The 25,456-nt window shown below is 43.7% G+C and overlaps 1 protein-coding gene across 5 annotated transcripts in view; it reads right to left on the reverse strand.

The window, feature by feature from the left end:
- PPFIA4 (PTPRF interacting protein alpha 4) overlaps positions 1 to 25,456 on the reverse strand; it is a 125,721-nt gene that overhangs the window by 36,408 nt on the left and 63,857 nt on the right. For 4 of the 5 annotated variants that reach the window (XM_033917485.1, XM_033917486.1, XM_033917482.1 and 1 more), the window contains exons 13-22: positions 23,847 to 23,988; positions 16,294 to 16,502; positions 15,063 to 15,300; positions 13,510 to 13,545; positions 11,424 to 11,557; positions 9,933 to 10,099; positions 9,301 to 9,394; positions 7,225 to 7,306; positions 4,134 to 4,334; positions 1,919 to 1,981 (exon numbers count right to left, since the gene is read on the reverse strand). In XM_033917485.1, the coding sequence (XP_033773376.1) occupies positions 1,919 to 1,981; positions 4,134 to 4,334; positions 7,225 to 7,306; positions 9,301 to 9,394; positions 9,933 to 10,099; positions 11,424 to 11,557; positions 13,510 to 13,545; positions 15,063 to 15,300; positions 16,294 to 16,502; positions 23,847 to 23,988 (1,366 nt within the window). The remainder of the gene's footprint in view (positions 1 to 1,918; positions 1,982 to 4,133; positions 4,335 to 7,224; positions 7,307 to 9,300; positions 9,395 to 9,932; positions 10,100 to 11,423; positions 11,558 to 13,509; positions 13,546 to 15,062; positions 15,301 to 16,293; positions 16,503 to 23,846; positions 23,989 to 25,456) is intronic. The other variant, XM_033917484.1, reaches the window with a different exon arrangement.

Here is a 25,456-nt window from a genome sequence, read left to right on the forward strand (position 1 = left end):
CTCATCTGGAAGCCTTCCCTCTGACGTTGCACATGAGAATCACAGTTTTATAAACACAACCGGAAGGCCTCTCTGTCCTCATGATGGTCCTGTTCTATAATTCATAAAGCATTCAGCATGAGATCTATTTATTTATTCATTCATTCAATTTTGTAGCCCGACCTCTAAAAGGAGCTCATAACAGGTTACAAGTCAGGTGCTCAAACATTTTCCCTATCTGCCCAGCAGGCTCACAAGTCTCAGTGTCTTGCAAGCTTTCCGGCCGGCAGCACACTAAATCTAGTGCCCCGGCCAGAAGGCACCCAGAAATGCGCAGACGTCCGCATGTGTGGAGGCCCATCTGGCTGTGACCCACTTCGGTGGAGGTATCCAGGAGGTGCACGGAGAGGAGGAAAGTCATCTGCACCAGCTGACCGCCTACAGGATGTGCCCACACTACACCCCTCCCCCCAACATCCCTTGACACCAACATCAACATCGCACTACATCCCTCCCCCAACATCCCTGGCAGCATCCCCTCCCCCACATCTCCAAACAGCATTGGCAACACCCACACACGCAATCACCGGACACTCCCAAACCTTGCGCTGCAAAATCAGCAGGAGGGAAGCCCACTCCCTCCTGCCTACAGGGCCGCGTGCTGCGAATGACGGGCCTTTCCTCTCCCTATACATCTTGGGATGCAGTGGGAGGGGCTGAAGCACAATGATCACCACCACTAGGGAGAAAGAGGAAGAAACATGACTCTCACCTGTGCCCAGCTGCCCTCCTCATTGTCCTTAAGTGCAACCAATGCAGCGTGTCAAGAGAAAGAGGGTGGGGTACATTAAAGAAACATCCATACTCTTACTGCCTGGCAATACGTAAACTGGAAACAGATGTGCAGCACTGGGCTTTCACCCTCTCCTTGCTGTGGGGAACCGAGTCAAACTGGACCCTCATCCCCGGACCGGGTCGCCACATGCGCTTAAACGGAGTGTGCACTTAATAGGAGTGGGGGGGGAGAGGAGGGGGAGGCTGTAGCTAAGCTGTCTCAGTTTAAATATGATGCATGGGCTGCTGGAGCCTAAAGTACAGGAAAGCGATGCCCTACAGCTTGAGTGGAAGAGGAGCACTCACTTAAGCTGCTGTCTGAAGCCTAGCCATTCCCAGTCAGAACGTGATTGCATTTACCCAGAGTGAACGTAAAAGAATAGAGGTTGAACCTATGACATCAATGCGCATATGCGGATTGTGTGTTTATCCGAATTGCAAATATCCAGAGTTTATGTCCATTGATTTTATATTTATATAATTTATTAGATTTTCAATCTTAATTACCAAGCAAAATTAGACATATAAATATTGCATCATTGTAGACAATATCCAGAAAACAAAAGTAAATTAGACTAATTATGCTCAAGTCCTCAAATTAGATCCAAAATGTAAAAAAAAAAACGGGACTGTGGTGGTAGGCTGCGGATAACCGAAGCATGCGCTTAACCGACATGCACTTAGATAGAGTCGACTGTATAAAGAGACTGAAGGGATCAACATGGAAAGAGCAATGGTTACAGCCTTTAGCAGGCAAATTACATGGGCCATTTTGGTCTTTATCTGTCATCATCTACTATGTTAGATACTTGTGTACTTCACAACCTCCCTTAATCTGAAGGCTGGGTAACAGTGGAGCTTCGCATTCTCGTATTCTAGAACACTAAGTAAGAGCGTGCTCTCAAACTTTTCTGCGCTGAGGGGCAAGGTATCAATAGACTCCTGCACCCCCTTGCTCTGGGCACTAAGGAAACGCCTTCTTTTCTTGAGTCACTAGGTTCTGCTGGGCTCCATACACTCTTGACTTTGGGAACCCGGTGCTACCAGAACCTCTCATGGATTTTATATCAAGCGAATACGAGTCATTGTCTTGAATCAGACTTACCAGTTTGGTTGACGTTGCCATGTTTTTCATTTCCTCATGCGTAACCCAGACATTTCCGGAGGACTAAGAGAAAAAGCCAAGAAACTCCCGACATGAGATAAGAACAAACCATGCAGCAATAAGTACAAACAGTTTGGATACAGAATTATCGGTGCCGGCAGTGAGCAGATGCCACTTTTGCTTCACCTTGGAGCTGTGCCCCAAGGACGAAGTTAAGAAACATTACTATAAGGAAAGAAGGCACCTATTCAGTTATTTTATTTATTTCTTAGGATTTATTTGCTACCTTTTTGAAGAAATTCGCTCATGGTGGTGTACTGCAAGAATACGAGGGACTGCTGAAAAACTCTCAGCCCAACCAACAAAGTTGGAGCAGTCTCCATCGAGGGCTATACACTTAGTCCAGTGATTTTCCACTTTTTACATTCCGTCAGAAAAATACAGAATGAGAAAAGTGAAAAAAAAATAAAAAAAAATCGCTGGACTAAGTCTACAGCCCTCGATGGAGGCTGCCCCAACTTTTTTGGTTGGGCTGAGAATTTTGCAGCAGCCCCTTATACTTCAACAATAAGTAACAGACAATTACAGCAGTAAAAATATTCTAATTATAATATAAAGTATAGCATAATATACAACATTACATAGGGGTGGGCAACGTGAGCCGCAATCCAGTTGGGTTTTCAAGATTTCCCCAAAGAATATGCATGAGATCTATTTGCATGCCCTGCTTCCATTGTATGCAAACAGATCTCGTGCATATTCATTGGGGAAATCCTGAAAACCTGACTGGATTGCAGCCCTCATTGCCCACCCCAGGCATAGGGTTTAGGAAAAGATAAACATATACTGTACTGTGTGTCCCCAAAAATAAGCCCTTGCATGATTTTCATGGTAGGTCTTAATATAAGCCCTACCCCAAAAAATAAGCCACAGTCGCCAGAAGCAGCGCTTCCCCCTGCCCCTCCCACTCAGCCAGGCACCCCCACCAACCACAAGACCAAAATACCTTGTAACAAATGTAACGTCAGCAGCAATCTAGACAGGCTGCTTCGCGGCCTTCTCTCATTGGGGCGTTCATGGCTGCATTGCTGATGACATCATCAGTGATGCAGCAGAGTTACGCTCGGGTGAGAGAAGGCCATGAAGCAGCCTGTCTAGACTGCTGCCGATGTTGCATTTGTTACAAGGCATTTCGGTCTTACGGTTGTCAGGGGAGAGATGGAAGGATTGGGGGGGGTGCACGGGAGGAAGGGATAGAAAGATTCTGCAAAAGGGGATGGGTGAGAGGGGAGGAAAGATGCTGCATATGTGGGGGAGAGAACGGAAACAAGTAGAATTGGGGTGGAGGAGAGGAAGGGAGAGATGATCATTGTACAAGGAAAAAAATAAGACCTAGTGCCCTTTTGGGCCCAAAATGAATATAAGACTGTCTTATTTTCGGGGAAACGCAGTAGAAAGATAAGACAAAGTAACAGAAGTAAGAAAATAAAGGGAAGAAATTTTAAAGAAAGTTGCATATGAGGTCAGAATGGTACTTGAAAATTATCTCAGTTAGGATGGATGGATCAAGCCACTAAGTCATGGTAACAAGCACAGTGAGGAATCCACCCTATGATATTTCACAACAGAGTACAGGAACAGTTTCCCAGTGCCTTGTCCAGTGCAATGTGTAGCTCCACTATGTGGCTGCTGCCCAAAATGGGACTCTTTGGCCTACGGTGCCTGGTATTCCCAGGTGGTCTCCTGTCCAGGTACCAGCCAGATCTGATCCTGCCTAGCTTCCGATAGTAAAGGCAGGCCTACTCAGGGCAGCCAAAGCCTCAGTTAGGATAGGAGTGGGTAAACCAGACCTGCTCCAGCACGTGTCACTCCTATTTGTCAGAGAAGGGGGTTGCACTAGTGAGCGGATGGTGGCTACTGTAGTGTCTGAATTGAGTACCTGCTGACCTGCCGGTTTGACACCTTTTTCAGGAAAAGAAAAAAAAAAAAAAAAAAAAATCTGTCTCAGAGGGAGGTAAAAAATGGTCTCTAAGTGGATTTAGTCTTGCAAAACTAGCTGACTCCATAATGTTATGAGAGTTCTAAGAGGCACAGGGATGCAACGTGACAGTTTCTGGAGGGAGAGTTTTGGCCGGTCATGACGTTGATCTTCTCTCTTAGTGCATTATGGAAATTGTGATACCCGAGCGAAAAGAGAACTTTCCAAGGTACATACCGTCCGTGAAGTTGGAGGGGCCGAAGGGCTTGTTAGTGAAACCATTTCCTGAATGGCCAGGCGCAGTTTCAACCGATGGAGGGCGTTGCTGATTCCAATTTCCCGTTGGATCTCGGTGTCAGACAAGGCCGACATGATGGCCCCACTTTTTACGTTGGCTCTGCACGCTGCAACATACCAGGCTGGCATCCCTACCCAAAGCTGTCAAGAGAGAAGCAAACTCATATTGGCATACAACATCCTTCTCCTGTCAAGCCACCTGCTACAGTCTTGTAGGGAGGCATCTAATCAACGTTTAATAAACACATAAGTTACCTGCCGTAGCTAAGGAACAGAAGACCTTTTCGTTCTCCCGAGAGTGGTGGAGGGCTGGATAACTTTCAGAAGCAAAATTGGCTTGAGATTTGAGCAGTGGCGTAGTGAGGGTGGCGCCCCCCTTCCTTGCCCTCTTCTCCACCCTTCCGACGCATGCGCACCCCACTTCCCTTTCCCCCCCCCCATACTCTTTTAATTTTCCAGGCGAGAGCAGCACCTTGACCTTGCTGCTTGCGTCATGTCGGCGATCCCTCCGACATCACTTCCTAAGCGAGGGGCCCAGAAACGACGTCGGAGAGAAGCGACACTGTTGCGGGAAGCAAGTTCCTAACGATGCTCACGCAGGAAAAATTAAAGAGGTACGAGGGGAGGGGAGGGAAAGAGTGCACGCGCACGGCAGAAGGGGGGGCAGAGAGGAGGGCAGGTGCCTGAGCAGATAACAAATTCAAGCAAAATAAACAAATACACAGGAAATTGAAAATAAAATAAATAATAGTCTTTAAGTCCACATTATTGGGGGCTGGCTATTCCTGGTACGTCCTTTAACAAGCAATAATTAAACATCATCAGTATATTCAACACAAATACACTCTAGAGTCAAGCATAATAATAATTCCATTTATCATTCCATCTCAACCTCTGCGTTAAAAACAGGCAAAATATCCAACTTGGGTTTATCTATAAGAAAGTTTTCTAAATGAGTTGGATCTAAAAAAATATATTTGGTATCTTGATATACCACCAAACACTTGCAGGGAAATTTAAGAAAAAATGAAGCACCTACACTCAAGGTTTTATCCTTAAGTTGTAGGAATTGCTTCCTCCTGTATTGTGTCTGCTTAGAGACATCTGGAAAAACATTTATCTGTTGAACAACAGAACATAGCAGTTTTGTTTAAAAAATACAATTTAAGAATATCTTGTTTTTCCATCTCAGTTTTAAATGTGACTAATAATGTTGCTCTTTTGGCTATATAGTCTTTAGATGATTCCAGGAATTGGGAAATATTCAAACTATCAGGAGACACTAATTGATCTTTCCCCCCCTGCAGCTCCCACTAGAGGGAAAGCTAGAGTCGGTGGCTTATCGCGCGAGTTTTCGCCCCAGTCACTGGTGTGTGGCGCAGTGAGGGAGGCGGCGCTCAGCCGGACCCCGGCAGCACGAGGCGGCCTCGCGCAGCAGGGGGGAGAAAAATTACTCCAGCTGAATCAGAATGTTGCTGCTCTGAGCCACGACGATCGGGAAACAAAGTAAAAACAAGTGGATCTGAGTACAGTAGGAAAGGCTTTCTGGCAGACCAGTGCAAGGACCTGACAGAGCTGGAGCAAGGCCTTTTGGCGGAACAAGGGAAAAAAAGAGGAGACTGGAGATTAAGGCGATGTCCCCCAATGATGGTCTGGCTGGAAGAATCAAGCTGGCAGATTCATATTTGCTTCTTGTTGCTGCTTTCCTTGCACACCACGGATGCTTGAATGCTTCTGCCTTTGGCCCTGAAGCAGTGGACCAATTGCTATATCCACGAAACGTTGGCAGGCAGTGGCAGTAATCTGGCAGCATGACAGCACACAAGCAAATGCTGAGATAAGTGCCTAATTGCTAGCTTTTCCAGACTAAGGAAGTGTTGCATCCATTGTTATAAGAAGAAGTTATCTTAAATATTTAAAACTATAAAAATTATTTAAAAAGTATATAAAAATATTTATTATAAAAACTATTTGAATTATTAAAATCTACTCTCAGGTTTTTCTGGCCAATGACTGGAGCTACGGAGCAAAGAAAAACTACGCTGAAAGTTTAGTCTGTGATAGGACTGTGCGTAGGCTCCTATTCTGAGGCCTTTTCCTGAGTGAATTTTTTGAAAAAAAGTTATGGTGGTTGCACCTTTCTTTAAAAGTGGTATTATCATATATTTCTGGTAGTACATTCAGGAGGCACCTTATAGAATTGTCCCGTTGCTTCAGATTCATGGGGTTATTTATTTATTTTTATTTAATTTGCTCTGACACTGTCGAGTTATCCGGAGGGAGTTCAACTGGCAAATATGTATACTTCCTTAATCACATCCTTTATGGCACTAATGTGTATCTATTTTTTCCCGCCCATGAACTGAAATCTAAATGCCATCTATACATACAGAACGTGTAACATTTAAGCCCTTGAATGCAATGGTGTGCATAGATACTTTTTTCAAAATGCTCCCAACGGTCCTTTCTTCCACTCCGTGGTCAGCTACAATCATAGGTGTCAACTTTTTAAAAATTATTGGGTTTGCTCAACTCTACATAAACTGCTGTTCCCAGTCTTCTTGTGTTTTCTTAGTATGTACCAAAGAATTCAGGTATGTCATGATTTTCTGTACGATGCCCCTTGCTCTGTTAGGGGAGGCTGTGTTTTGTTTTTTCAGCTTTTGTATTGTGTTTTGATTGGCTTAATAAAGTTTAAAAAATGCAAAAAAAAAAAATTGCTGTTCCTAGACAAAGTTAAGGAATTAGCTTAATACCGAGGGTGCTTAAGCACCCACAGAGCTGGACCTGTGCCTACAATTTTAGCCAACTAGATTTAGCTGAATTTTCATTTGAGCACTGAAACTCAATTTTTGGCTAAAAGGTAACTGATCAAAACGTAACTTGCCCAACAGCAGTTTGAAAATCTACCCTTTGGTGAATGAGTATCTCCAGGCAGGTGCCTACCCCCCCCCCCCCCTTCAAGGGCTTCTATAATATTGTATTCACTGCCAGAGGGTTAACTCAGATGCAATTACTCTTTGTTTCTCACCTCCAACCAAGAGACAACCGTTGGACCATCCCATTGAGCAAAAGGTGTGCCTTTCCTCCGAGCCTCCTCCAAGAGGTCATGTCTAGCAAACAAATAGAACAGTCTGCATTAATTCTTGCACGGTATCGCGGGCACCGATTACAAGGCTGATTGCATGCTCTAGTTGATTCACACTGAATTCAGTGAAGAGGCATAGCTCTAGCCTCACATTAAGCCTCACTCAGTTGAAAATGACTACACTGGAGTGGCTGAGTGTTTGAGAGCTTGGATTCAGTGTAACTAAGTGCATAGTTGTACACTTGAAGTGCAGAAATCTGAGGGTATGATATATGATGTGCATCAACCAGAGGAGAAGCACGGACAGCAGAGCCCCTTTTTGATGGGGAAGCATTAAAGCAACTAACTCTTACTTTCATTCATTCCTGTATTGGTAGCATGGAATATTGCTACACCTTGGGTTTTGGCCAGGTACTAGTGACCTGGATTGATCACAGTGAGAACGGGCTTGATGGACCATGGGTCTGACCCAGTAGGCTATTCTTATGTTCTTACATAAGCCATTGTAACATCACTGATGAGGTTGGCTCTGAGGCACTGTGGAATGAGGCATTATGACATCACAATCTCAGCTCTGGAATGTTGCTCTCAATAGGGTTCTGGAATCTGGCTATTCTTTGAGATGCTGGAATGTTGCTACTCCTTGGGTTTTGGCCAGGTACTAGTGACCTGGATTGGCCACCGTGAGAACGGGCTACTGGGCTTGATGGACCATGGGTCTGACCCAGTAAGGCTATTCTTATGTTCTTACATAAGCCATTGTAACATCACTGATGAGGTTGGCTCTGAGGCACTGTGGAATGAGGCATTATGACATCACAATCTCAGCTCTGGAATGATGCTCTCATTGGGGTTCCAGAATCTTGCTATCTTTGAGTTGCTGGAATGTTGCTACTCTTTGGGATTGGCCACCGTGAGAACGGGCTACTGGGCTTGATGGACCACGGGTCTGACCCAGTAAGGCTATTCTTATGTTCCCCAAGCTTCCTAGTTGCTGATGTCATGTAGGGCACAGCCCTGGTAACCCACTGCATTCTTCTGCCCTCTGAGAGACTTGAAGTGATAGTATCCAATGATGCCAAGGCAATGAAAGAGTATCCGAGGGATTGAGAGCTATAACCAGCAGAAAAAGAAAAGGGTAATAATGCCTCACTACAGATTATTATTGAAGCCTCAACTAGAACCCTATGTTCAGTTCTGATGTTTGTATTTCAAAAAGGAAAGAAATAAGCTAAAGGCAGCCCACAGAGAGGCAACCACAACAGTGAGGTCTGCTCCAATAGCCACATGGACTTAAGAACCTAACTATTTATTCCCCAGAGGAAAGAAGGGTCAAAGAATATGAAAAGTGTTGAAATATCTGCTCAATATTAAGAAAACAGAAGCAGCAAATCTTTTTCAATGGAAAGGAAGCTGCAGCACAGAAGTTAGGAAATGATGCTCCAAGAAATGTGGACCTGGGAAAAGCAATAGAAAGTATAAGTATAGAATAAACAGAGAGAACTGCCAGTTGCAACAGAATGGTAAAGAAGCACTGAACAGAGTGGCACTTACAGCTCAAATTATCAGTGATACAACTGTACAGCTGCTAGTGAGGGGGCAGCAACAAGGGGCAGAGGGTTTAATTCCCATCTAGCTCACTCATTTCTGATGGAGTACAACCAGGAGGCAAGTACTGCAGTCTTTTTCAGAACAGGAACCAAAGCCACCCCAGTTTTATCTATTCTTCCCATCTCTTATTTACATAGTCCTCCAGACAGCAGGAGGCGACAGTCAGCAGCATTTTTTACCTGCTGCCTCCTCTGCTGACTTTTCTCTACAGACAGAACCACATGGGACCCCATTTGTGAGAGCTTTAAAATGTATTTAGATTGCAAAGGGAGGGGGAGGGAGGGGGAGGACTCAATGCTCGAGGGTCCACCAAATGGTTAATCCTGCCCTGAACACATAAAATTTTAGGCCCTGTTCACACATGTTAAACTCATGAGACTCATTACGGGATACCTCAAACTTGCTTACTTTCTCCGAAGCCTGCGATCCTTCTCTGCTTGCGTGCCCAGTTTCCCAAAGCCTGGTGAATCCTGGAACACAAACTCTGCATCTGGTGCCATTCCTGCAGAAAGGATGTAGAGAGCATTCTGTTATGCCACTTGATATCTATATTTTAAAAATCTTCTTTCAAAGGGTTACCAGACATCCAGATTTCCCCTTTCATGTCCTCCTCTATGACATCACAATGCAGGTGTAAAGAACCTTAGCCAATAGGGAGAGGAGGAGATAGTGGATGCTGTGGATGGGCAACTGTATGGGCCATTTGGCTTTTATTTGCCATCATGTTACTATGCTTCTATAACCATAAAGCTCTATGACATCACAATGCAGGTGTAAAGAGCCTTAGCCTATAGGAAGAGGAGATGCAAATGTTAAGAGCCTTAGCCAATAGGGAGAGGAGATAGTGGATGCTCTGGATGGGCCATTTGGCCTTTATCTGCCACCATGTTTCTATGTTTACTGGACCCAACTATACACCGTCCCAATAGCCCTTATGCCTGAGTGTAAGGGGAAGACAGGGTTTCCATGTCTCCTCCGTGAAGTCTACAACAAGGAGAGACATCTCGCATCTCCTTCCCAAAGACTAAACTGGACGAGACCTTGCCGCATTGCTCCTTCCTTGCTCAGGGGGACAAATCGCCCTTTTTCTTTCTTCCCAAAGAAGCGTCCAATGGAAGATTTGATCCCCTTTTTCTTCATGCCTTTGTGCAGTGAGTCCTGGCTGCTGCCGCTGCTGCTGGGATTGCTTGCCTGATCATCCAGGGAGCTGGAAAGGGAGCAAACCAAAATAGTCAGTTTAATTATAATATGGGACTTCATTCACACTTTTCTCAAAACCCAGCACTTTACTTTAGCTTCTTCTACATTTTTCGATACACACATTATATTGGAAGTTTAGCCATAAGAGAAAAAAAAAAAAAGGGAATTTTTAAGTAGGACCAATGATGAATACACCAACCCAATAAGGGCATGAAAGAAATTTGAGTAATGTCCTGGGTGTATAGGTCCAAAAATTAGGTTAATAGTGTACAAGTTTACTCTTTATGCTTTTCTGTGTTTAAGATTTATTTTTAAGTAACTTTAGATTTTCAAGTTGTCTTTAGGATAGAGTCTTCTAGACCGCTACAGATCTCCAATATTTCCCCCCCCCCCCCTCAAGTGGACTGTGGTAAGTTCCAAGCAAATGATCCCGTCTGTGCTCAGTCACTGGATGGAGGGGTTGGCTGCAAATGCTGGGGGGGGGATGGAGAGATTGAATTCTGCTTGGGGCCCTTGAGGAGAGCCATGGAACCAATGAATGAGGGTGGGGGTAGGAGAAAAGCCCAAGGGGGCTGCTGCAAGCTACAGAAAAGAGCTGACAGCAAATATAAGAACTTTATATAATGGTGGACAGAGCTGGTTGTGGGAGGCAAATGAGTCAATAAGAACAGCATTTTTAATCATTGTAAACCGCATAGAACTTCACCGCCCTGAGGTATATAAACTGCTATTATTATTATTATTATTATTCACTCTACTGGCATAGTAAAAGCAGTTGAGGGCCCCATCTGGAGGGCCTCCATGCATGTGCGGATGTCAAGGTGATGACATCACACCTCCATGTGATGTCATCGCTTTGACGTACACACCCTCCAGCAGTGTACCCGAGTTTAGTATACTGTAGCTTCAAAATGCTTGCGAGAGACAGGTTTCAGGCCTTATGTGCCTGCAAAGACTTTGCGCTCTTCAGTGCGACAAGGTTTACTTGTCCCTACATTAAGTTCAAACAATTTTTATTGATGCAAACCAACAAATACAACATTTACTTGTCCCTACATTAAAATCTTTGCATTGTGAATCAGTGAGGAAAAGCGTGTTCTCGTGTGCAAGGCCACTAGAATGGAATAGGTTGCTTGTATATCTTCGACAACGCATCAATTTAAGAAAATGTTGAAGAAACATTTTTTGGTCAAATGAAATATGATGCTTAGGAATAGCTACGAATGAAATACTAATTTCATCTTTTACAGCACCTTGTGTAACAGACCATCAGTCCCTCCCCATCAGATTCCATGCCCACCTCACTTACAGGAGCCAGCTGCCTAGCTTACCTTGAGCCGTCCTCCAGGTTCAGTGCCAGAGGCCCAAACTTCTCCAGCCGCAGATTCTGGGGAGAGGGGGGAGGTGAAAGTTCGCATTTTATGGTGGCCTTATCCTCGTTGGTTTCCTCCCGAGTAACTGGTGACTTCATGCACAAGAAAAGGTGAGAAAATAAAAAAGATAAACAAATATTTTATATCCTGAAGGCTGGGCTGTCTAGTGCTCTGGGCACCTGCCACAGTTAGGCTCTATGGCTGGCATAAATGCAGACGACTGAATGTAGGTCCAGCAATACTGTTACACTAGTATTCTATAATGGAACCTATGCACCTTTATATATATTGTGGTGGGGAGTAGGGACAGAAGGCAGCTTCAATCCTTAACCCTACTCCCAATTAGCTGATTAACCGTTCCCCTTAACTGTATCCATGACATCCTGTTTGTCTTTGGGCAACAGAGCTGAGATTGTGATGTCATAATGCCTCATTCCACCAATAAGAGCCAACCTCCTCAGTGATGTCACAATGGCTTAATTGTCCTATACTCCCCTCTGCCCTCCAACCCAGCCAGCTGATTAACCGTTCCCCTTAACTATCCATGACATCCTGTTTGTCTGTCTTGGCTGTTTAGATTGTAAGCTCTTTCGAGCAGGGACTGTTTTCTTCTTTGTGACTTTGTGCAGCGCTGCGTGCGTCTGGGAGCATTACAGAAATAATTAATAGTAGTAGTAATCCTTAGTACTGCACCAGCTGAGTGGTATTACTGGAGTGGCCAAGGGGATTGCAAATTCAAAAAGGAACACAAAAACAAACAGACACGTGCAAAAATTTAAGACTTTTATTCCCCAAACTCCGGGGTGTTGAAGCAAGTGCAACCAAGTTCAGTCCAGGGCTTCTACCATGCACTGATTTATTCAAAACAACAGTTTCAAAACAAAGCATAAACTTCTTGTCATAAATGAAAGGCAAGTTGCTACAAACACAGTCTGTAATGCAGACGCAGGATTTCTGTTCCTCTTGATTCCACTTTCAAGTCAGCAACTTGACTACAACTCCCATGAGTCTTAGGTCCATCAAATATGGAGGCTTTCTGCCAAACTTTATGCAATGGTGCTGTTCAGACAGTTCATTTCTGCCCTGTGACTTCAGTGCGGTATCAGGAACGAAGCTTTGGTTGGGAATGGAGCCATTCCTCCTTAGCTTCTGTTCTCCTGACTGTTTATTTAGACCTGCAGGGACAGCTAGAGTTCTCATCGGCTGTCCCTTAACTAGCTTGCCTGCTTTCTTAGGTGTAATTGTTTCCACCGGAAAGTAAAAGCTCCACCCAGGCTCTGCCCTCAGATTGTCCCAGTACTTAAGCAGACAGTGCAGAGGTAGCTAGGGCTGATGTTTAGTGACACTGTCCAGTTAAGTACCGTAGAATATCAGCAGGCATAAGTGATTTTTAACCAGGCAAGAGGTTCTCCTGCCTGGTTATATCACTTTGACTATCAGACCCCGAGTCTGCATTTGTGAGAAATTTTATGATTTACAGGGGTGTCAAAGTCGGTCCTCGAGGGCCGCAATCCAGTAGGGTTTTCAGGTTTTCCCCAATGAATATGCATGAGATCTATTGGCATGCACTGCTTTCATTGTATGCTAATAGATCTCATGCATATTCATTGGGGAAATCCTGAAAACCCAACTGGATTGCGGCCCTCAAGGACCGACTTTGACACCTGTGGTTTACGCAAAAACTCCTCTCTTCTACTACAAGTCAAAATAACTGAATGAAAATTTCAGCTCAGATCCTAATCCAATAGAGTTTCCAACGATGCAAAGTTTACCTAAGATAAGACTAGGAATTAAGGCAGGGCTGCCCGATCCGGTCGTCGAGATCAACTGACAGGCCAGGTTTTCAGGACATCCACAATGAATATGCATGAGAGAGATTTGCCTGCATTGCGTTCTTGGTATGCAGATCTCTCTCTCATGCATATTCATTGTGGATATCCTGAAAACCTGGCCTGCCAGTAGATCTCGAGGACTGGACTTGGGCAGCCCTGAATTAAGTTATTTAGTGCAACAAGCCAGCGTGCAAGTAACAAGTCAGACTCACCAGTATTTTCCGACGGTGCTTCCTTAGGTCACTGGGCTGATTAGCAAGTAAGGAAACAAAATATTAAGGGGTTAGTATCAAGATTTTTTCTTAATTATCTTTATTGTTTCTTGGAAGCTTCTATATTGCTACTAATGACTGGGGAGTCAATTCAGAGCACTTTACATGAGCTTCTGCAATGGTGTTACAATACATGAGCTTCAGTAAAGGTGTTACAATACAGAGTTAGAATTTTCTGAGATGGTTTTCAATACAGACACATTTATACCATAATCAATCATCCTACATATATACACATATAATACTAATATCGTGCACTATGTTCATACTAAATCCTACTTATTTGCACACAATTGGTAAAGCTCAAAAGCCACAAATTAGTAGCTCTCATATGATTCTCCAAGGCCTCTACTTTGAAATTTAATAGACTACTATTCAAAATCAAAAGCCAAATATGTATTTTGCAATGCTGATATTTTTGGATCTACTTCCAACAGAGAGTCTTTCAAAACAGTCACTTCAGTCTCAATACTTTTAATGCTATTCTCTTGTTCCTGGATCTTCTGAAAACATTAATTTGAGGACAAATTGCCTGTTCTAGTTTGACAATAACCATTCAAATGGACTCTATATATATCATTTGTACCCGCAACCTCAGGGTACCGAAGCAGCAGCTACTCCTCCACTTTTAGGCTAAAATAGAGTTTTAATAGAGAGATCCCAGAAACTGAGCTTCCAACACAAAGAAATCAACATCTTGCACAAAAGCAAAAGGATGCGTCATCTTTGCATGGCTTTCACTTGGGGAACCCGCTCGGCACTCTACTCTTTGGGCCTGGGAGATATCAACCTCTTCAATCATGTTCAATGTGAGAAATGCCTTAGGCTGCATTGATGGAGTTGGTTGATCTGGGTTTAAGGTGATGGCAGACACTGAAGACATCCTCAGTCCTCCTGTCTCTAGGAAACCTAGAGCCAGCGCCACGGCAGATCAATCTGAGACCCTCTGAATTCTACAAAAGAGTTCCAGGGGTCTCCAAGGCATAGACCTTCACTCTCCCCCTTCACTTTCCCATTAAAGGAAAAAAATTTTTTACCAAAGAGAGCCGGTAATTTAGACTGCCACCATCTTGGCTCTGCCCCCAGACATCAAGTCTGTTAATAAACCTGGTTGGATTTATCAATGGACTCTCCTTTCATGAGGCCAGCTTTGCTGCTACTGGATTTTTTTATGATTGTGCTACATTTTCTGTCTCCTTGTGGATTCTTTACATTATTATACATATAGAATGCTTTCGGTCAAAGAACAAGAGAAAACTATTCTCTCTGGAATAGCGACCATTGTTTCAGACACAATAGGAAAGCAGTTTAAGAAACATGATGGCAGATAAAGGCCAAATGGCCCATCTAGTCTGCCCATCTGCAGTAATCATTATATCTTTCTCTCTCTTGCCTATCCCACTTGCCTATCCCAGACCCTCTCTGTCTCCACCACCTCTTCCGGGAGGACTGTTCCAGAAGAGGCTTGCATCATTAGTAAATGACAAACTTACCAATGTCATAATACCCATGCGGCCCAACTCATGAGTACTCCAGAAGGACAGCTTTGGTGTTGAACGGCCACTTATGGGGGCTGAAGGGCTTGATAGTGACAGAGTGGTGAGTGATGTTGGGATGGACAGTCTCTTGCGACACTGGGTGAGATTCAGGCCCTCCATGCTTCCGGTGGTCACGGCACTTTCAATCTCTTCAGCTCGGAGCTCTGCAGATGCTTTCTCTTCCTGAATCATCCTATGAAGCAGTGCAAGAAAAAAACTCAAGGTGACAGCTAGTGTAATGGTGGGGAAGGGGGGAGAAGGGGAATGTGCACATGGAGGGGGGGAGAACAGGATAAGCTATAGTCAACAGAAAAAAGGAGATAATATTGATGTGCAAATCATAAGCAATGCCTCATCTTTTTTTTATGCATCGGGAAGCCATGTAACAGCATCAGTTGCTCTACTAGTTTACATGGTATTTCAATATTAATGAGCTTATTTGCATGGTTGGATTGGAGAATGAGCAATCATGCAGAAAACCACGCAGTGAGCCGTTTTCTACATCGGGTAGGCCAGGAGTAGGCAATTCCGGTCCTCGAGAGCCGGAGCCAGGTCAGGTTTTCAGGATATTCACAATGAATATGTACGAGATGGATTTGCATGCACTGCCTCCTTGAGATGCAAATCTATCTCATGCATATTTACTGTGGATATCCTGAAAACCTGATCTGGCTCCGGCTCTCGAGGACTGGAATTGCCTTCCACAGGGGTAGGCAAATGCGATCGTCGCTAAAGCTGTCAAAACAGGTTTAGCGATGATCTCATCTGGGCCTTAATCCCTCCTTTGCTCCAGGTAGCACAGTTAGCTTACGAGCCTGCTAGGACATATAGAGAAATACCCAAGAGTACCCAATTACTACTCAATGCATTGTAAACCACTTTGGAGGAATCTCTTCATGCAAAGGCAGTTAATAAAATCCAAATAAGTATTTTAGGAGTCAGTTCTAAATAGTAGCCTCTACGTTTCTATTATAATCTACTAAGACACCAAAGGCTATAATATCTATGTTTTTGATAGTTTGATTGCATCAGTCCAATGAGTTGCATTTCACTTCATATGATCCTATACATTGGAAGATGATGTATATTTTCTAGAACCCTGTGGTCCTGCTCATTTACCATGGAAACTATAAAGTGGGGTGTGCAAGTTTTGACTACTGTCGGAAAAGACACGCGACTTGCTTACCTAATCTCCTCATTAATAGCGTTGAGCTGTTCTTGCAGCATCATCGCTAGAGTCTGCGTGTCCGAGTGTCCACTGGAGGACAGCACCTCCATGGAACCAAACACCGTGTCTCTGCCATCATCTTCAATGTCTGACAGTTCCAGATCACTGTCGGTGGTGTGAGCCCCAGTCCCGGGCAATACAGCCAGTGGAACCTGGTCCAGATCCTGCTGGGAAAAGTCACAACATCAAACAGAAGGGGGAAGGCATTAGATGCTGTTAAACTGGTTTTCTGGGCCAGTTCTTCACCCTGCAAGTACAACAATCCCCACCTGGATTGCAAACATACAGAAAATGTCTGGTGCATTGCCTTTTTAGACCAAGTCTTATCTTAAAATTTCTAATAACCCGTCAGATGATGTCTTCCCTAAATGTTTCTCTAAATCCTTTTTTTTTTTTTTTTTTTTAACAATTGTAGTTTATCCCTCCTTCCTTATGTATCATTAATTAATTATGGATATGTTTGTATGTTCATTGTTTTAAATGGTTTTATTTGTCCCCTCAATTTATTATTGTTATACGCATTGAATATATTTGATATTGCGTTTATATCAAAATTTTAATAAACTTGAAACTTGAACTTGAAAGTCATAGGGCAGGATAAGACTTTTGCGGGCCTAAGAATTACATGTTCATCCTTTCTTCTCCTCCAAACAGATCCCTTTCCAACTACCACAAGCCCATGTACCCTCCCGCTTCCAAAACCTTTGTCATGGTCCTGTAAGGTATTTGTATTTCTTTACTAAGAGGTTCTTTAACTTAGCAGGCCGCAGAGCAGACCATTCTGCTGCCGCTTTAGGAGGCCTCGGAACTGTGTCAGGTCTCACCGGGGGGGCGGGGCTGCTGGTCACTGAATCGGTGAGTCCGATTCTCTCGGACAACGAATCGATTTGAATCGATTCACCAAAGTATCCAGCACTGGAGGTCACACCTCCAGAAACATTACCAGTAAAGAGGCATTCTAGACGAGGAACACCAACACAGTACAGTCTGTACACCAGAAATAACTTATGACAAGCTGCTTAAACACCAGCAGGAGGGGGAGAATGAGGAGGAGGACAACCTGAAAGAGGAAATAAAATGCTTCCAAGAAAATAAAAATACACAGGAAGCAAACGCTGAAATGCCAGATCAAGGCATCAGGATGGAAGACGAGATGAGGGCAGACTCACAAAATAACAGCAGGAAACATTTTTTGTCACAGTAAGGGTGGTAGACACAAGGACTAGCTTCACGGGAAGATGAAGATCTCTTTCCAACTACCATAAGCCCCAAGTCTTTGTCATGGTCCTGTAAGGCATTTGTATTTCAGCTAACAAAATAAATTCTTTTATTTCCACCGGTCCATAGGTGTAAAAAGTTTAGAGGACTTGTTGCACATTGTCACCTGGGGAAACCTGGAATTGTTTCCTGAGTCAGCTCTTCTGTCCCTTAAGCATACAGAGCCTGTGGGGAGGGGGGAGTCCCTCTTAAAGTGAAAACACACCAGCTGGAATTATAGCCGACAACTGCAGAGTTCCAGAAGAAGCCCCAGCATGTGAATCCCAGACAGAGCTGTCACTAAACTGGGCTAAAGCAAGTTTGGGGAGGGAAGGAAGAAAGAATGTAAGAGGAAAAAAATGTTGCGAATGAAGGCTCATGGGACCAGACACCAAATCCATTAAGAAGAGAGGAGGAAAGATGCCAGATTTAAAACAACAACAAAAAAAAAAACAAATCATATTTTACTGTGAGTGATATCGATGTTCAATTTTCTCTGATGCACCTACAATTGATCACGAACAACTATGTTGGCACTGAATGCTTTAGTGCTGAAGCCTAAGGTTTAATTAACGAGCACATTCATTTGAATAAAAACTAATTACATTTGTAGGTTAATGTCATTACATCTATTTAGCCTGCAGAGCTGGCTACGGAGTAGGTTAGTTCAGCCAGAATGGAGCCCCCCCAGAAAGATATAAGGGCCCCTTTTAAAAAAGCCTTGGTAGCAAGTCCCAGAATGGTAAATGTAACATAGCCTAGAGGAATTGAATGGGCTGCATCACATTTGCCGTATGGGAATCGCTACCGTGGCTTTGTAAAAGGGGCCCTAAGAGAGTGAAGCTGTTTTCTTCGTGCTGTTGAGAAGCTGGAGAGGGTGGAGGTTCACCCCCTACACCTAACACTAGTCTTAAGAACAAAAGAATAGCCTTACTGGGTCAGACCAATGGTCCATCAAGCCCACTAGCCCGTTCTCACGGTGGCCAATTCAGGTCCCTAGTACCTGGCCACAACCCAAGGAGTAGCAACATTCCAGCATCTCAAAGAATAGCCAGATTCCGGAACCCCAATGAGAGCAACATTTCAGAGCTGAGATTGTGATGTCATAATGCCTCATTCCACAGTGCCTCAGAGCCAACCTCATCAGTGATGTTACCGTGGCTTAATTGTCCTATACTTGGCTCACATAAGAACATAAGAATAGACTTACTGGGTCAGACCAATGGGCCATCAAGCCCAGTACCCCGTTCTCATGGTGGCCAATCCAGGTCACTAGTACCTGGCCAAAACCCAAGGAGTAGCAACATTCCAGAATCTCAAAGAATAGCCAGATTCTGGAACCCCAATGAGAGCAACATTCCAGAGCTGAGATTGTGATGTCATAATGCCTCATTCCACATTGCTTCAGAGCCAACCTCATCAGTGATGTTACAATGGCTTGATTGTCCTATACTTGGCTCACGTAAGAAAATAAGAATAGCCTTACTGGGTCAGACCAAAGGTCCATCAAGCCCAGTAGCCTGTTCTCATGGTGGCCAATCCAAGTCACTAGTACCTGGCCAAAACCCAAAGAGTAGTAACATTCCATGCTACCAATCCAGGACAAGCAGTGGCTTCTCCCATGTCTTTCTCAATAACAGACTATGGACTTTTCCTCCAGGAACTTTCCAAACCTTTCTTAAAACCAGCTACGCTATCCGCTCTTACCACAACCTCTGGCAAAGCGTTCCAGAGCCTGACTATTCTTTGAGTGAAAAAATATTTCCTCCTATTGGTTTTAAAAGTATTTCCCTGTAACTTAATCGAGTGTCCCCTAGTCTTTGCAATTTTTGATGGAGTGAAAAATCGATCCACTTGTACCCGTTCTATTCTACTCAGGATTTTGTAGACGTCAATCATGTCTCTTTCCCAAGCTGAAGAGCTTTAACCTTTTTAGTCTTTCCTAATACAAGAGGAGTTCCATCCTTTTATCATCTTGGTCGCTCTTCTTTGAACCTTTTCTAGCGCCATTTGTCTGCAGGCGCTCCAGTATGACCTCACTGATCCCGATTACCCTGTTCCAACAGAAGGGCAGCCCTGTCTCTGTTTAAATATTAATTTATAGTATGCCTTATCCATATACATGTCCAAAATAAGGTGCAACATGAAATACTGACAATTTCCATTACAAAATTTAAACAAATTATGGATCAGTACACACATCCTTTAGCAAATCATAAACCAGTAGATAAAAACAAATTCCAAAAATAATAGATAAAATATAACAATAAGCCTATGAACAAATCAGCATGTTTACACCCACTTGTCCATGTGCATTATTCACAAGTGCACACACACCTAACCCAGGAATAAGGACTTAAATTCATTCTTCCCCCCCCCTCCCCATAACCCCAAGTCTGATGAAAATAACCCCAGACGTTGCTCTGGCTAAAATCCAGCCTTTTTTTAATATACAATAAAGGTCCCTTTCTTTGTTCAGTGGGGTGGACTTTAGCTAAAAACCCCACAGCTGTCACTAGGTAATGAAATGGCATATCCCCCCTGAATTTTTATAGGTTGAGGCAGCTGTCACAGCTGTTCTCACAGCAAAGATTTGTGACACACGCCAGAGCGGCTGCACAGCTCAGGGAGTAACTAAATCCAGCGCACAGCCTGATTAGCAAGGCATTACACAATTGGCTCCGAGAGATAAGTTTGTGACAAGCTGAGGAAATTGAAAAGCACAATGTGCTTCAGTATCAGTCATTCCCATATTCAGAGCACTTCCTATTCCCTTCTCTGGCACAATTTTAAGAAAATTTTTTTTTTTTGTCTCATGTATATTAAAAGTTGACATACCGCCTTATCAACAATCAAAGCGGTTTTACACAGTTAATAATTAATAAAATAAAAAAGAAGGGGGCCAACAAAACAGTACCAAAATCAAAAGACAGCATGCCGACAGACAGACAGCAACAAACTGGAATGAAAGGAGACGGGGGAGGAACGCCCCAGAACTCGAACAACTTGGAATCCAAACTTTTTTTAAAAAATTAAATTTTGCCCCAGAATCCGAACGCTGCTTTGGAATCCGAACGTACAGGAACTGCAAGCGTTGCTCAGTCCAAAGCTTCCCCTCTGATGCAGCTTCCTGTTTCCGCCTGGGAGGGAAGCTTTGGGCTGAGCACCGCTTGCAGTTGCCGATCTTGCTGCCTCTGAGTTTGTGGGACCAAGGAACGGATTAATCCAGTTTCTATTATTTTCAGTGGGAAAAACTGTCTTGGAACTCGAATGTTTTGGAACTCGAACAGGGTTCTGGAACGGATTAAGTTCAGATTCCAAGGTACCACTGTATTTGGAAAGAAAAGAACGCAGAAAGGTCAAAACAAAAGGAGGGTGGAATAATGAGCTCAGCCAGAAAGGATGAACCACCGTAGACTTAAAACATCCTTAAAAATTATGATTTGAACGCATCTTTAAAGAGAAATGTTTTGAAATTGGATTTAAATTTATCGAGGACCGTAATTTCTCTTAAGTGGCTTGGGGCAGTATTCCAGAGCGAGGGGGCCCTGACAGAAAAGATGCTGGTTCTCATAGTATTAATGTGCCTAAGTGAAGGGATAGCAAGTAGATTTCGGTTAGCAGATTGGTGGGAACGTTGAGAACGTCAAAAAGAATGAGGGATCTAGAGTCTGCTGCCCTCCTAATTCACTTTCTTCCAATTTTCCAAACAAAACGTGTGGACACGCATATTTAACACATAGGCGTTACGATAGACAGATGTTGCACAATGCAGCCCCAGATCAACAAAACAACCCAGAAAGCTTTTCTAACCATGAGAAATCTCCGTAAAATCAGAAAATTCTTTGACCAAGCACAATTTAGACTAATCGTCCAATCCCTAGTCTTAGGTCTGCTGGATTATTGCAACTCCCTATATCTTCCTTGTCCAGCCACTATGATAAAACAACTCCAGACCATACAAAACACCGCCCTCAGATTGATCTACTCACTCAAAAAATATGATCACATAACAACTGCCTTCTTAGACTCTCACTGGCTACCCATACAAGCACGAATCCAATTCAAACTCCACTGCCTGATATTCAAAGCATTACACGGCTCTTCCCCCTCCTATCTAAACAACCGCTTAAACCAGATCTCCACCTCAAGACACAGAAGAACCTCGAACCCTTTCACCTTCCCCCCACTCAAAGGCACACAACGCAAGAAAATGTTTGACAACCTTCTGGCAACACAAGCAGCAAAAATCAACCATTCCATCTCCAATCTTATGACAATATCAGACAACCTCAAAACATTCAGAAAAGAAATCAAAACCCTGCTTTTCAAAAAATTCATCCAAATATCTTAACCCCTCCTCTTTTACCTCCAGAAGATTCACCGACCTTCAGATAACCTTCCCCCAAATGACCCACCTTAACACCTTCCAATTAAACAAATACCATCAATAGATTGTAACCTACCCTCTCTAACTGCATTCCATATATATTTTTTCATACAGTTCTTCACTGTCAGTTTAATTTCCATCCTATAAGTTCACATAGAATTTTTCTTTTTTCAACCATCTTTATTTTCTCTTCTTTATTAATTTCCAGGTACTTTAGTTAGATTGTGAGCCTTCGGGACAGGAAGGGAATTTTTTAAGCACCTTCTTACTTCTCATTTATAATCTTAATGTATATTTTCTTCAAACCGCTTAGAACCTAACGGATGTAGCGGTATATAAGAAATAAATTACATTACATACGAGCAGACACTTAAAAATGGGATGGTTTAGTACAGATTTTGAAACACATGAGATTTCCACGGAGAGCTCACAGAAGAGGAAGCCAGGCTGCCGTGGCGTAGTGAGGGCAAGAGGCACCTGAAGCGGGGGCGCTCCTCCCCCGCCCTCTTTTCCCCACCCCCTCACCTCCACGCACTCCTTCCCTGGGTGCGCTGCTTCCCTTCCCCGTACCTCTGTAACGTTCCTGGCGCAAGCAGCGACCCCCTCCCCCTGCGCTGCTCCTGACACTCATAGGAACTCTGAGTGTCGGGAGCAGCACGGACCATTCAGCGCGCGCTCTCTAGCGCGGTTTCGTAGAAGAGGGGAAATGTGCCAATAAGAGAATGTTTTTCCGAGATGAGGCAAACTTTTGTGTGTAAGATTTTGAAGGAGTATTTGAATGATCATCAAATTCTTTTTCGTCTTCAGAACCCTGAAGCCGAATTCAGCAAAATGCTGGCTGGCCACCGTCAGTTGCGCTATTGAGCTACAGAATGATTAAATTATTCTACTACTGAAAAAAATAAGTTGAAGTTTTGAAGACTCTGTTTGCAGGATTATATTTCTTAAACAAAATTGTAGGATTATAATTTTGAGCAACAGAGGATTTAAGAGACATTTGCTGGTAACTATTTTGAAAGGCTGGAAGGAGTTTGGTTTTTTTTTACCAATAAGGTGTTTTCCCTTTCTAGTCTGTTTGCATGAAAACTTCGGGCAACAGACGGGGATTTGAGGCTTGTCCTTCTTTTATATTTTTTTTAAAAAAATTTTCCATATATTATGATATGATATATACTAGTATTTTAGCCCGTTACATTAACGGGTGCTAGCTGTCTCACACTTGCCTGTGAAGTAGTATTTCCCGGCCTTCCCTATGCAGCATCAGCATTTTCCGCCGCCCCCTTCCCAGCCGCCGCGTTGAAATTAATAGAAAAGCACTGCACCGCGCTACCGCTGGCTTCGGCATCTTCTATCTACTGCAGCCAACCCTAGCGGAAACAGGAAGTAGTCAGAGAGGGCAGGCCACAGTGGACAGAAGACGGCGAGGCCAGCGTTAGCGCGGTGCAGCGCTTTTCTCTTAATTTAAAGGCGGGTGAGCCGGCCAGAAGGAGGAGGCTTTGGCGGTGGTGGTTTGAGCAGTGAGTGAGGGCAGGAGGGGGGAGTCGGCGGCTGTGCTGTTTCTCCGAGTTGTCTGGCCGCCGCATCCGCACTCCTGCTTGCCACGGACCTACTGATCACAGATCACGGAAGCACGCAGGTAAGTGCGCATGCGCAGCTAGGGTTTTATTATATAGGATGGTCAGTGAATTGTTCCCTTCATTTATCTACAGGAGGGAGGGGGTCTTGCGTTGTCTTTTTTTTGTTAGAATTTGTTCCCTTCTCTAACTATGCATAGTATACACTTCTTATAATTCATAACAATATGAAAGAACATTATAACTCTCTCCAGGGCAGTAAGAACGCATGGAACAAAGTGGTGAATCACCTTAGCCACTTCTGACTGTAGGCCTTGAAATCTCCCCTTTTGAGTTCGTCGCAGCATGGGGGACAAGGCAACAGCATCTGGGAGAACATCCACTGTGGAGCTTGGCAAGTGCCTCACGTCTGAAGTGCTGCCAACATGTGACCTGAAAGAAATATGCCAGACATCAAACTATGCTCTTAATCATCATACTCTCACCACCGTAGACAGACAAAAGCCAGGATGCGGACAAGTTCATCATCAGAATTCTCCAATACATCCAGGCTACAAGGACGCCAACACCTTTCACGTCATACAGCTAGTGTTATCCCGTGACCCCTTCAAATGTGCGCACCGACAAGTGTGTGCACGACAATGGCGCCCTGACAAATGCGCTCCGTACAGTGGATACTATTTTGTCTTTTTGAGGGTTACAAAGTAACCCTCTTTTTTGAGGGGGGGGGGAACCTTCTCCCCCACACTACACTTAAAATATTCACTTGGTATCCAGTGTTAGGGTAAGGTTTAGATGAGGATTGGGTTCCCATAATCCTCATCTAAACCTTACCCTAACGCTAACGCAATTGACGGGGCACCATTGTCGTGCGCTCACGTGTCGGGGCGTGATTGCAAGGGCGCAAGCGTCCTGTGCGAATTTGTCGGTGTACCTGTTATCCCTATGAACTTGTTATTCCATAATTCTCTAAGAAAGGCAGGACAAGAGTCCACAGATCCACTGGCATAAAGACAGAAGCGTTTCCGCCTGTCCCTTATGCATGGAGCTTGTTTATCTACCTTACGAACCTATAATGTCAGCTGATAAAAATTTGTACAGGGAGAAATTAAAACCAGGATATCTGACCATGTGGTAAAAGATATTTTATGCCTCTAATAAAGCAATCCTGAAAAATAAAATATTTTAAGCAGATTAGAAAAAGATTGTTGTGTTTTGTCAACAGTCTCTCTCTCAATCTACACGCATCTGTGTAAACGTTGTAAGACATATGGATTCCTTAGACGACACACGCACACACAAATAAAGCAACAACAGTGCCAAGGAACAGAAAATTGTGTTCATTGTTAGACAAATGCAATAAACTTTCCTAAGATGTGTAATTTGTGGATTATTAAACCAAGTTTCTCAGAACCAATGGATGTGTGCCTACTTCTTTCTTAACATCAAAAATGAAGACATTTCTATAACTCTAGTGGGATCAGGAATTAATATGGGCTATGCTGAAGACATCAGTGTGTTCCATCACATATACTGTTGAACCCATAAGGCTCTTATGACTTTGTCCCAATGTTATTGGGTTTGTCCCATTGGGTTTGTCCCAATATTACTGGGTGTGAAGGATTAAGCTCTTCAGTAAGACTTAGCACCTATCGTCTCAAGAAAATAGAATTATCAAATTGTTCAAGAACAGCTCAGATTCCTTATTACATAGAAAAACATACAATATGATGGCAGAAAAGGGCCATTGGCCCAACAAGTCTGCCCACTCTAAGGACCCTCCCCCCCCTAAGCACTTCCACGAAGTGAACCCGCATGCTTATCCCATTTTTTCTTAAAATCGAGCACGTTGCTTGCCTTAATTAACTGAAGTGGAAGATCATTCCAACGATCAACCACC

Source organism: Geotrypetes seraphini, chromosome 13 (genome assembly GCF_902459505.1).
Source record: "Geotrypetes seraphini chromosome 13, aGeoSer1.1, whole genome shotgun sequence".
Classification (NCBI taxonomy): Eukaryota; Metazoa; Chordata; class Amphibia; order Gymnophiona; family Dermophiidae; genus Geotrypetes; species Geotrypetes seraphini.